Source organism: Nelumbo lutea, chromosome 2 (assembly GCF_056320005.1).
Source record: "Nelumbo lutea isolate HS-2025 chromosome 2, American lotus-T2T, whole genome shotgun sequence".
Lineage (NCBI taxonomy): Eukaryota > Viridiplantae > Streptophyta > Magnoliopsida > Proteales > Nelumbonaceae > Nelumbo > Nelumbo lutea.
In genome coordinates this window covers 55,595,910-55,608,670 of record NC_142685.1, presented here as the reverse complement: position 1 = coordinate 55,608,670, position 12,761 = coordinate 55,595,910, and the positions used below count along the sequence as shown (strand labels likewise).

At 36.1% G+C, this 12,761-nt stretch overlaps 1 protein-coding gene across 1 annotated transcript in view; it reads left to right on the top strand.

Annotated features, from left to right (window-relative positions):
• LOC148870841 (uncharacterized) overlaps window positions 1-12,761 on the top strand; it is a 126,784-nt gene that overhangs the window by 77,695 nt on the left and 36,328 nt on the right. Inside the window, exons 11-13 of the mRNA XM_088969997.1 lie at window positions 9,616-9,765; window positions 11,203-11,457; window positions 11,815-11,955. Coding sequence (XP_088826123.1) covers window positions 9,616-9,765; window positions 11,203-11,457; window positions 11,815-11,955 — 546 coding nt within the window. The remainder of the gene's footprint in view (window positions 1-9,615; window positions 9,766-11,202; window positions 11,458-11,814; window positions 11,956-12,761) is intronic.

Genomic DNA, 12,761 nt, shown 5'->3' with positions numbered 1-12,761 from the left:
ATCAGAGCCTCGGCTAGGGTTCTTGAAGCTTTCTCATGCCAGTTGTAGACCAACTGACTGCATGAAGTAATAAAGGGCTGATCGATCTGCTATAGATTGCAAAGTTCTTGGATTTTTTGGTGGGATCTAGTCATCAGGAAGGTGATCTACGTTTTGGCATCAAAATCAGAAAGAACTGGAGTACAAGGAAGAGTCCTGGAAAAGTTGGACTCTTGGTTTTTTATCTAATCTTGGGTGCTCAGGTATCATTAGATTTCTTTTGTTTTTCTTTAGGGGTGGCTAGGTTTCTGGAGTTTTTTGGGCCTCCTGGAGTGGCCGATTCACTCCTCTCTGTTGGGAGACGCTGGGAGGAGAGAGATTTCTCTCCGGATAAGTTTTTTTCTTCTTCCAGAAGGGTTTTTTCCTTTGTGTGTGAGTCTGAATTGTTCTTGGAGGTTCTCAACCTCTTCCTTTCTTACTGTTGAACTGTTTGAAGTAAGATGGAGAGTTGGAGTACTGAGCTAAGTTCCACCGGTACTATGGGATTGGGCGTTGGAGGTAGTGGTGATATTTTTGGGTATGGAATCATTACTACAGTAAAGCTTGATGGTACAAACTACTTAGAATGGGCACAATTAGCCAAGATGGCCATTGGTGCTTGTGGAAAATTAGGGTTAATCACTAGGGAGGAGAAGAAACTTGATATAGATTCTTCTTGATGGGTACAGGAGAATTACATGGTAATGTCTTGGTTGTGTAATTCTATGTTGCCTCACATTGGCAAAAATTTTCTATGGGCTAATATTGCAAAGGAGATTTGGGATGGAGTGACTAAAACCTATTCTTAGAAGCAGAATGTAGCCAGAGCCTATCAATTTAGGAATCAGGTGATTAGTATAAAACAAGGAGATTAACCTCTTGCCATGTATTTCTCCATGCTGTTTGGAAGGAGATAGATCACTTAGAAACTGTGGTGTGGGAAAGTGTAAATGATGCAACAACCTATCAAAAATTGGTAGAGAAAAATAAGATTTTTGAGTTCTTGGCAGGACTAAACCCTGAATTTGACATTGCTAGGCCGCATATCCTTTCTAGGGAGAGTGACACTTTCTCAAGCCTATGCCTTTGTTTCTAGAGAAGAGAGCATGAGGAATGTCATGATGAGACAGCTTGAGATTGATCGATCTGCTATGATTAGTACAACCAAACCTAAGCTGAATGGAGACAAGGGAAGCAATGAGACTAGGAGGGAGGATAGGGACTTGATGTGTGATTATTGTAAGAAGCCTAAGCATACCAGAGACACTTGTTTGAAGCTCCATTCACATCTCATGCCTGCTCGGATCAAGAACAATAAGGGAAATACAAATGTGGCCACTACAGGAGACTCTTCAACCCCACTTTTCCAAACTGATTGGGAATCCATTGCAGTAGCAGCAGTTAGAACAAAATTGGAGAGGTTTGGACAACTTATGAGTAAGAAAGATACAACTAGTTCTAGCCTTTCAAATGGACAACAGAGTGCAGGAGCCAACTACACCACTTTTTTTGCTCATACAGGTAGTTCATATGCAATTGCAAATCTTGCATTTGAGCACATGACTAATGTACCTACCCTTTTTCAGTTCTTATTAGTTGTGCTTTGGTAGAGAGAGAGTCACTACAGTAGATGGTTCACATATTCCCGTTGCTGGGAAGGGGACAATTAGAGTGACCAATGACATTACTTATCTTTTGCCTTACATGTCTTTAAACTGCATACTAACCTAATTTCTGTTAGTTCTTTAACAAAAAATTTGAATTGTTCAATGACCTTCCTTCCTGGTAATTGTGTTTTGTAGGATCTGGAGTCAAAGAAGATGATTGAGAGTGGTTGTGAGGTGAAGGGAGTCTTACTTTATGGATGAGATTCCGAGACATTAGAGCCATCATGTTAACAACAACAGTAGTAGTGGATCAGAGTCAGTAAGTCAGATTATGCTTTGGCATAATCGGTTGGGTCATCTTTCTTTTAGTTCATTAAAATTTCTTTTTCTAAAGTTGTTTGAGTCTGTCCAATTATCTGCCTTGGAGTGTGAAAGTTGTTAGTTGGGAAAACATTGTAGACATTCTTTTAAACCAAGTAATAAAAGAAGTGCTTTTGCTTTTGATATTCACACTGATGTATGGGGACCATATTATATTCCTTCCATGGGTGGTTACCGTTATTTCCTCTTGTTCGCGGATGATTATACACAATATTCTTGGGCATATTTTATGAGATCCCGTGATGAGGTTCCTAACTTGGTACGGTAGTTTTACCAGATGATTCTCACACAATTTGGAGTGAGAACTAAGGCCTTCAGATCAGATAATGCCAAAAAGTATTTTGAGAAGGATTTGAGCACATATTTTTTGGAGCATGGCATAGTTCATCAGAGCAGTTGTGCATATACACCGCAACAGAATGGAGAAGCAGAGAGAAAAAATAGACACATTGTAGAGGTGGCAAGAAGTCTTATGGTGTGTGCTTCAATTCCTCTACATTTCTGAGGAGATGCAGTTCTTACAGCCGTACACTTGATTAACCGTGTTCCTTCACGAACTTTGGGGTTTAAGGTACTATTTAGTCTTTTTTTTTTCTGGATGGAGAGATATTTCACATACCTCTGAGGGTTTTTGGTTGTGTTTCCTTTATTCACATTCTTGGCCCCCATTGCAAGAAATTGGATCCTAAGGCCAAGAAATGTGTTTTCCTTGGGTATGCTCAAAACCAAAAGGGGTATTGTTGCTATGATCCTGTGTCAAGGAATAGATTTGCCACTATTGATGTTACGTTTTTTGAGTCCACCTTTTTTCGAGTGGTTCTCCTCAGGGGGAGAGTCTTGGGGAGGAGAACTCACGGTCTGTTCCTCTTCTTGTTTCCTTTGTGCCTCCATCAGTTCCATTACCTGAGCCACTACGGGCAGCCTCACTGAAATATCAACGCAGGCAGGCGATGGTTGACTCCACACATGCTCAACCCTTACCACTCTCCATCACTCCTTTCGAAGCTCCAGATTCAGCAAAGGGAAGAGAAAGTGTACAACCCATTGCATTTCACACCATTTCTCCTACAGTGCCTTATCACCCTCCTACCGAGCTTTCCTTTCTTCCCTGGGTTCTGTGTCAATACCCAGGAATGTTATTGAGGCTCTCTCCAAACTTGAGTGGAAAGCAGCAATTCAAGAAGAGATGGAAGCCCTGGTTAAAAACCAAACTTGGGAAATAGGTTTTTATGGAAATGTTGGTAAAGGAAACATGTGTAAACTCAGAAAATCATTGTATGGTCTAAAACAGTCTCTTAGGGTGTGGTTTGATAGGTTCAAAGGGGCACTTATCCGTTTTGGGTATACACAAACCCAGTTTGATCACACCCTCTTTGCGAAGAGGAGAGATTCTCTTGTCTCAATTTTGATTGTGTATGTGGATCATATAGTGATTACAGGAAATGATCTGGTCGAGATTGACGCTCTCAAAAAATTATTGCAGCAGGAATTTGAGATAAAAAATCTTGGTGAACTCAAATACTTCCTAGGGGTTGCGATTGCAAGATCTAAGCATGGGATCTTCATTTCTCAGAGAAAGTATGTACTTGAACTACTACGGGAGACTGGGAAATTGGGAACCAAACCAACCGACACTCCTATTGTTCCAAATCATAGAATTAATGTTGTGGATGGTGAGTTGGTAAAAGATGTGGGAAGATATTAAAGAATGGTGGGCCGATTGCTATATTTTTGTATGACACAACCTGATATTTCCTATGCTGTCAGTGTTGTGAGTTAGTACATGCATGCACATTGGGTTCAACACTGGGAAGCTATTGAGAGAATACTTGCATACCTAAAGAAGCAACCCGACAGAGGTATTCTTTTCTCAAATCATGAAAATCTAAAGCTGAAATCCTATAGATGCTGTCTGGGCAGGTTGTTTAGGTGATGGGAGATCTATATCAGGAGTATGTACCTTTGTAGGTGGAAACTTGATCTCATGGATGAGTAAGAAACAAGCAGTTGTGGCTAGGTCAAGTGCAGAGGCTGAGTATAGATCCTTGGCTCATGGTGTCTCATAACTATTTTGGGTTAGATCCCTATTGAGTGAGATTGTGGTAAAAGTAGAGGAACCTATGATGCTATATTGTGACAATCAGGCTGTAATCAATATTGTCCACAATCCAATTCAGCATGATAGGACAAAGCACATTGAAGTTGATAGGCACTTCATAAGAGAAAGAGTAACAATTAGAGAAGTTTGTTTGCCTTATGTCTCTTCAGAGTTGCAATTGGCTGATGTTCTCACGAAAGGGGTTGCAAAGAACAATCTTGAACATGACCTGTGCAAGTTGGGAATGTGTGAAATTTACTCCCAACTTGAGGGGGAGTGTTGAAGATTAGTCAGTTTTGTGTTATTTTAAGAGTAGCCGATTTATGTTAATTGTTAGATGGGAAGTGGGGACTACAATAGTTATGTGATCCCAATTTTATTATTTTTTTGAGTCATTTATGTGTCTTTCAATGTTTTACCACCCTGTAAGGGCATAGTAGTCTTTATACTTATCTTATAATTCTAATATAAACATTAACTGAAGGGGGTGCCAAATCATTGCTCTCTTTTCTTTCTCAAGTTCTCTTATTCTCTTCTCTCTTCCTTCTCTCTTCAAGAAAATAGTCTTTTCTTTCATATTATTTAATTCATCAGATTTCTACTTATAGGTAGAGTAGTAGTTCATATTTTTGATGAGTAATCCGATTAGTGCATTTAGAAGTAGGCTGGTTGTCTTTTGAATATGGCTTTGTAAGTTCCTTGTTTTCAATGTGTAACCAGATGAATGAAAAGAGAAGACATTGTATTGATGGAACAATTCATATTTTCCTATTTCCTAGGAGTATTTTTGTATTTTGAATATAGCTTTTAAAATTCCTTGTTAAGAATCAATTAATAGGGGCATTTCTGTAATTTGCACATGTATTTCAAAGGAAATAAAAGTTTAGGTTGACAAGGGAAAGAGATTGGTTTGGATCTTCCTCTGAGACCCTTTTCTCGTCTTCTTTTCTTCTTGTTCTCTACTGTATCAAAAATCTTTTCCCTTTTCCCTCTACTTTTTCTGTTTTCATACAAGCATGATACAAACAATCCCAATTAGTCAATTGCAATAAGTTTGAGGAAATTTAATCAGTTTATCAATTGCTGTGAGCGTAAAGAAGAACTAGTATCACTTGTTCTAACTTCCAAGTGAATCCTCTTGCTTCAAACCAGACAATTTTTTTTTTTTTTACAATTGATCAATAGGGGTGCTCATGGTTTGGTTAACCGAATTGTGGGCCTAATATTGAAACCGAACCGAAGCCAATCGGTTAACCGTGGGGCGTGGGTTTGATTCATCGGTTTTTCGGTTTTTCGGTTTTTTTAAATTTACAATATATATTATAAAAATTTATAAATATATAATAAAAACTATGAATATATATAAAATATTATATTTTAAATAATAAATAATATATTATATATTATAATTATATATTTATATATCATGCATGCTTATTAATTTATAATATATAGAAAATATAAAATATATATTTGTTAACTGAAACCGAACCGAATTGGTTGGTTCGGTTAACCGCCAGTTTTCTATATTGGTTAATTGAAACCGAACCAGTACCTTTGGTTTTTTAAAATTACCGAACTGTAACCAAACCGACCGGTTCAGTTAACTAGATTTCTGGTTTGGTTTGGTTTTTCTTGCTCACCCCTATTTTGGATTGGTTCATCCTGTAGGGCTTTAATTTCAAATCATTGTCCATAATGTTAGATCAAGAAAGGCTTGTAATGGACCAATTCTCTTTCAATTTGAGTAAAGGTTGGTAAATAGTAGTGTCAAGGATTGGTGGAAGCAATAGCAGGTATTTGCAAGATGGAAGGGCTACAGATTTTGGAAAAATGTAGGTTATCAGCAGAAAGTAAAAAATATAGAATAGAGAAGTATATACTTTTGTCATTGGTGTGGCACTTATAAGTTATACCTAAAAATGAGTGTTAAATTACAATGCCTGTTTTGGAGCTTCTTGTGAAATGGCTTCACTTCAGTTTAGTTTGAGACTAGTCTAAGGAAGACATTTTCAGCATTTTTAATACTTAAGTTAGTAATATATGCTTTATTATCTTAAACTTGAACTTTGTAATGCTTAAATTGCACTCAACTTTTATGTCCTTTGGCCCTAAAAAATTCTAGTTTGGATCAATGTGTTTGAGACGATGAGTGAAATGGTGACAATAAGTGTTAACGTGAGGGAGAGTGGGAAACTAAGGGAGGTTTCAGCATGTTTAGAGGCTTGTATTGTGGGAAGATTTTCCAGCTTGGATCTTTTAGAAGTCGATGTACTATGGTGGCAAGGAAAGAACGGGGTTTTGAATAACTTTATGGAGGTTAGGAAGTTAAACGCTGGTAGGATTAATGTCCCCCATAGTTTGATCAAAATACTATCCCTCTTATTTGCAAAGCTACTTGGATATACCTGGTATGATGGCTCCATGTAACATGAAGAATCCAACCGTTAAATGAACATTTAGGGCTGTTTTACATGTTCATTAAACTTCTTCATAACCCTAAATTTACCCCTTATGCCTCCTTGTGTTCGAGAGGCTTACGCCTCTTGCCTTCTGAACTATGCCTCACACCTCTAGGTAGTGGAATGCCTCGCGTCACGCTTCCGTGTTTTAAAACATTGTTCATAGCCAGTTATAACGAGGCGTCTCAGAGGCGATCGAATAGAACATCCGAGCACACTAGTGAGATCTAGGTCTTTCCCTTGACACGTGTCCATAGGGAAACCTGTAAGGCGTGCTGGCCCAGTGAATTTTGACGTATACAATTGTTTATATATACAATAATTAAATAAAATAGTATAATAAAATTGAAAACAATTGTTTATTTTTTGATGTATTATATATAAATATATAATATATTAATAAAATATATGTAAATACCTGCTCGATCGTGCCGGCCTGGCCCAACCCACAGACCTGAAACCCCTAGCTTGACATGACCCATACAAGTGTGCCATGCCCGACATAGCCCATGAATCATCGTGTCGAGCTGGGCCAGGCTGGTTCAAAATCGTGCCAGGCCATGGGTGGCACGACCTAATTTATACCTCTAAGTACAAGAGATAGTATTATAACATAAGTTGGTGATAATATTATAGATATGTGGATTAACAATGTTATTGCTCGCCTAACTTACACGATTACCACTTTGAGCTAGCTCAATATTCATTTCAAGTATGAAGTTAAATATTAGTTTGTCTTTTGTGTAATAGATTATTTGGTTGATATATTACAACCATTTAGATTTTCTATAAGTTCAAAATTTTCTTTAACTCATTCTATCATAAAACTTTGAATCTTAAGGTATACAGAGCAACTTCTAAATGTATTCTTTTGTTTATAACTTTAGTTTCTAAGCTTTGTTTAGTGATTTTGAACAAGATAATAATTTCAAAGGGTGTACCTGGTTCCATTGGTAGAAGGGTTTAGATGAGGAAAATAAAAAAGGTCCAATTGGCGATAGGCTGTCAATTTGTGAAGTCTGTTTGGTTGAAGTTAAGATTTGTGTTTTTCAAGTCTTGTGCTTGGTTTTTGATGGTAGTTTGTTGCCTTTCTTGTTGATTTGGAGAGTTATGCTTTTGTACTGTTCTCTATTGTTTGTGATGGTGAGTCTTTAGCAGAGTTGTGAGTGGGTGGTTTGGGTGTTTTTTCTTTCTTCTCTCAGGTGTCTGTTGGCTACTTTACTTGTAATCATAAGTTTTTGAGAAGGTTAAATTGAATGTAATCATGATCCTATTGTAAATCATAATGTTGTTTCTATATTTTGAAAATTAGTCAAAATTATTAAAATGCTATACACTAAGAACTTAAATATATGGAAATGTATTTTTGCACCTTTTTGGTCCGCACTCCCTGCATAAATAATTAATATAACGAAATGTACCGATTCTATACTATAAAAGATGATATATTCATGTTTGACTACATAGTCAAGCGACCCATACATAATGGTCCTTTAACTTATAGAAGTGGTAAAATTAACTCCAACATGTCTTTAAATAGATTTTGAGTAACCCAAATGGGATTTCATCCAGAAACTATTTTTGAACAAAAGCCCCTTGAACAATATTAGAATGATATGACAAAGAAGTTGATTCAATTCAATTTGGTTTGAGTTACTTGAATCGGATAAACTGTAAGGTTCACGAATCTAATCATATGATTCAAATAGCAATAATAAGATTTTTATTCAAAAAGGAATTCGATTAAAAGATTTGAATTGGAGATAGGGAGACAACAACTGTTTTGGGCATTATTTTAAACTTCTTGTTCTTGGGTTGGTGGTTTGTCCATCATATTGTATTAGTCTCACCTTTCAGTCAATTGGAACCCATGAGAACAATTCAAAGTGTGAATCCATCATAAATTGTAAGGTTTTGATAACTATATGTTTAAAGCATGTGAACAAGACAATGCTGGTTATAATGCATACTAATTAGCTCTAGAAATATGTTGATATAAATAGACCAATCATCATAATTCACTATAAACAAAACAAATTGCTAGGAAATGTTTAATTTGTGATTGGGAGCAAACTGCTAACATTCTAGCACATAATTCCATATATATTTTCATATTCTTTCAAGCATGGTCTAAAATGTCCCGAATTTTCCTAATATTTCCACGACATATTTCCATTTCCATGGGTAGTGACATAAAATTTTACCGGAATCGACATTTCCCCAATGAACACTACCAACACTATGTGGAGTACAAGAGCTAGTTTCCATGACATATTTCCATTTTGACTTCCATGGGTAGCAACATGAAATTTTACTAGAATTGACATATTTCCCAGTGAACACTGCCAAGTACTATGTGGAGTCCAAGAGATAGTATTATAACATAAGTTGGTGACAATATTGTAGATATGTGAAGTAACAATGTTATTGTCTGCCTAACTTACATGATTACCACTTGGAGCTAGCTCAATATTCATTTCAAACGTGACAGTTTCCAGAACATATTCTTTTGTTATTTGTTAGCTTTGTTTAATGATTTGGAATAAGACATTAATTTAAAGAGGTTTGCCTATGTTTCTTTTATCATTTTATAAAATATAATTCTATATTTTGCATATTTCACAATGTTTCCACCATGCCTATAATTTTTACAATATTTCCATACGATATTTCCAACATTTCCTCATGTTTCTTCTATTTGGGTGACTGACATTTCCACCAACTTCTACATTTTAAACCTTGCATTCAAGCTTGAATTGTAAAAGAGAATGTACCAATTTTTGTCATTACTATTTGAAAGTTGAAACATGTTGTGTTTTCAGTATCTATCTTGTTTATGCTATTTGCTTCTCAGTTTCAAGGTGTTTTTGTTTCAGATTACGCTTTCTGGTTTTATTTCAACTTCTGATCAACTGCATGCCACGTTCTTTATTTTCTCCTTCAGGGGGTTTCAGATATTTAACTGGTTGTATTGTGTGAGGATTTTTATCTTGTATTTCTGTTTTTATCTGTCTGAGCTCCTTGTTCATTTGCAATTAACAATTTGCAGGTACCACATGAGAGGAAAGGGTCATTTGCCAAACTGTCAAGGCTACCCAGTGGAGTCCCTACTGGACTAGGTGATAGTTATCTAAATTACGTCAACAAGCTTTGTGAGTATTGGCACAAGGGCCATAATGCTGTTGCCATTGATGATCAGGTAGATGCTTGTTCAGTCAAGTTGTTATCCAAATTTTATTGTATTGGCTTTCTAAGTGTTTATTTTGCATTGCCTTAGTTATCAAAGTGTTGACTAGTCCCTTTCTTGAGTACTGGAGTGACTGCATCCCTAACTAGTTGATTGATACTAATGATGTAGTTGCCTAGTACGACTAAACGTGTGACAAGTTGATTAATAAGTAAAAGGAAAATTTATTAAAGAAATGCAAATTGAATACAACCAATTAAACATGTGTTAAGGTAACACCCCAGAAACAGTCCCTCCCAAACTGAAAACTAGTCAACTTTGTTATCCAGATATTGAAAACTAGTCAACCTTGTTAACCTTAAAGTTTTAAATCTCTATTTATTTGTTTGAGATGATGCATTGGACTGTTTTTGATGTTGATGAGTTTTTATTTTATTTCATATATGTTTCTTATAGTTTTGATTAGCTGCTATTATGTTTTTTTCTGTTATATTTTTGGAAGGGGCAATATTGTCATTGTACATTGATTTATTGATATAAATACCTGGATAAGCAGTGGCAGCACAATCTTTGTGCTTCTCTCATTCTGTCTTCACTCTTCTCTTGTTCTGTATTCTTCTTAATTTCTCTACTATGCTTTCTTTATTTATTTATTCTAAAATATGTATTTTTTGGTGTGATTCTACTCGACAAGTTGGTATCAGAACTAAATTCAGCTATGTTTAGATCTCATGCAAACCTAGTCCAACTGATTGCATGAGATAGGAGAGTTGGGTTGCTTGATGTGATTGGCCGGATTTTTGGAGACTTTTGGTGATTAAAGATTGCTGCCCAAGGAAGATTTGCATGATACCTGATCAAAGATCTCATGCAAACCTAGTCTGGCTATGCTTAACTTTATTTTATGTTCCAAAAACAAAGGCCCTAAACTAAATGTTCCATATCATTTTTTTTTGCATAGTTATAGTCTATATTGACTTATTTCTGAGATTGCATCAATATCTTAAATTTAGAACATATCTTCTTTTCATTGATTAGTCAGTGCCTAGGCATCAACTGGTCATTGCATTGGCTAGAGAGGCCAAATGACTAGTTATCACCTCTCTGCATTTATAAGACTACCTTGCACATAGAATTGGCTTTTCTTTCCCCCGATTGTTTTTATGTTGTAGGTGTGACATATGATGGAAATAATAAGATTAAATATTTGTGTGTTTTGCATGGGTATGTTAAAGGTAATGACTAAAAGGTGCATTCATTTCTCTATAGATGGTTCCAAGGTTTATGGGTTGGCAAATGGGTCATGGATAGTGATTCTGGACATGGGTCATGGGTCTGCTGTACTCCAGGACCAGAATACTAATTGAATATTCCCAGAAATCCAGATTCTTAATGACATGACTTAGAATCGTCAACTCCAACAGGTCCTGATGTATTTTATGTTTGCAGGAGAGGGTTATGAAGGTTATCTTATTTATCTTATCACTGCAATCTGATGTACACCGTCCTTTCCTCATTATTACTACCCCAACTGCCCTTTCTGTATGGGAGGCCGAGTTCTTGCGTTTGGCACCTTGTTTCAATGTTGTGGTCTACAATGGGAGCAAAGACATCCGGAAGAGTATACAGTCACTAGAATTTTATGAGGAAGGTGGTTGCATAATGTTCCAAGCACTTTTATCACTGCCAGAGGCTATAGTTGAGGTACTTATGGATTTATTTTTGTTGCTTTAAAATGGTTTAGGATATGAAAAAGAAATCTAGTTCCCTCATGGATGAGTGACTTTAGGATGAGGAGAGGAAAAGATGTGTTCCTTTAGGTGTCTTTTTTTCTGGTTGACTTGGGCCAAGAAACCATTATTCTCAGGTGTTTGATTTACCACTGGTAAACAGCAAGTAAAGGTGCATAGTGGTCTATCAGAAGTGGTGCTGTCTTGATGCTTTAATTAGGACTAATGGATTTTGTTTCAGTTCTCTTTACTAGTGTTATCTGAAATGTTTTTGGAATTGTTTTCTTCGTAATTGATGGAGATCTAATTTACTTATGCATATTTTCTGCAGGATTTAGAAGCATTGGAATGCTTGGAATGGGAGGCTATAATAGTTGATGAGTGCCAACAAATTAGAGTGTCGAAGCACATGGAACAAATTAAGATGCTAACAACTGATTTTAGGCTTCTTGTTGCTAGTGGTCAAGTAAAGGTGTTTGTTTCTTCATGTTTTTCTATTGATTTTCTCTGTTACAGGCATAATAATTAAGGTACCAAGGCAAGACTCATCTAGGTGCTAGGGTAGTTTTAAAACTTAAATACAAAACTAGCAAAAATAATGGAGGTTCGAAACTTCGAATATCAATTATATTTGCAATCATACAAATCAAATGCCTTCTAATGGGATTAACAGTAATTTATCAATGGGTTCCAAGGGAGGCCAATGGATTGGCTGATTTATTAGCTAGGCAAGTGGTGGTTAGGGAACAACTGTACTGGGCTCAAGTGTAATTAATATCTGTACTTTTGGGAGTATCTTTACCCCTTTTAATCCTCACTGTACAAGTGTACATTATTGTTTTTATTAATGAAATAAGTCCTGTTTGTCTATAAAAAATAAAAAAGAAAGAAAAAAGAAAAAGGGGAGGGCGGCGAGGGAAAAATGGTAAAATAAAAAATGAAAAATATCCCTAAGGGTGATGCTCCTGTTCAGAGCAAAAGAAACTAGAGAGGGATAGAAAAAGGGGAAGGGATGATGGATAAAAATGAAAAAGACAACTTTATTAGTGGAACCTCTGTTTAGATAGAAAGAGAGGGTGTAAAATTGAAGGGTCACTTTTTTATATATATATTTTTATATTTCTCTGTACTACATTACCACCTTTTCTTCCTGTCATTAGAATAAGGAGTGGAAGAAGCATAAGGCAGAAAAGAGAAGAGTTGCAACAATTCCTTCTTTAGAGTTCAAAATTGTGGTGGTTCAATGGATTTCTTTTATTGTAAACACTTGATCTTATG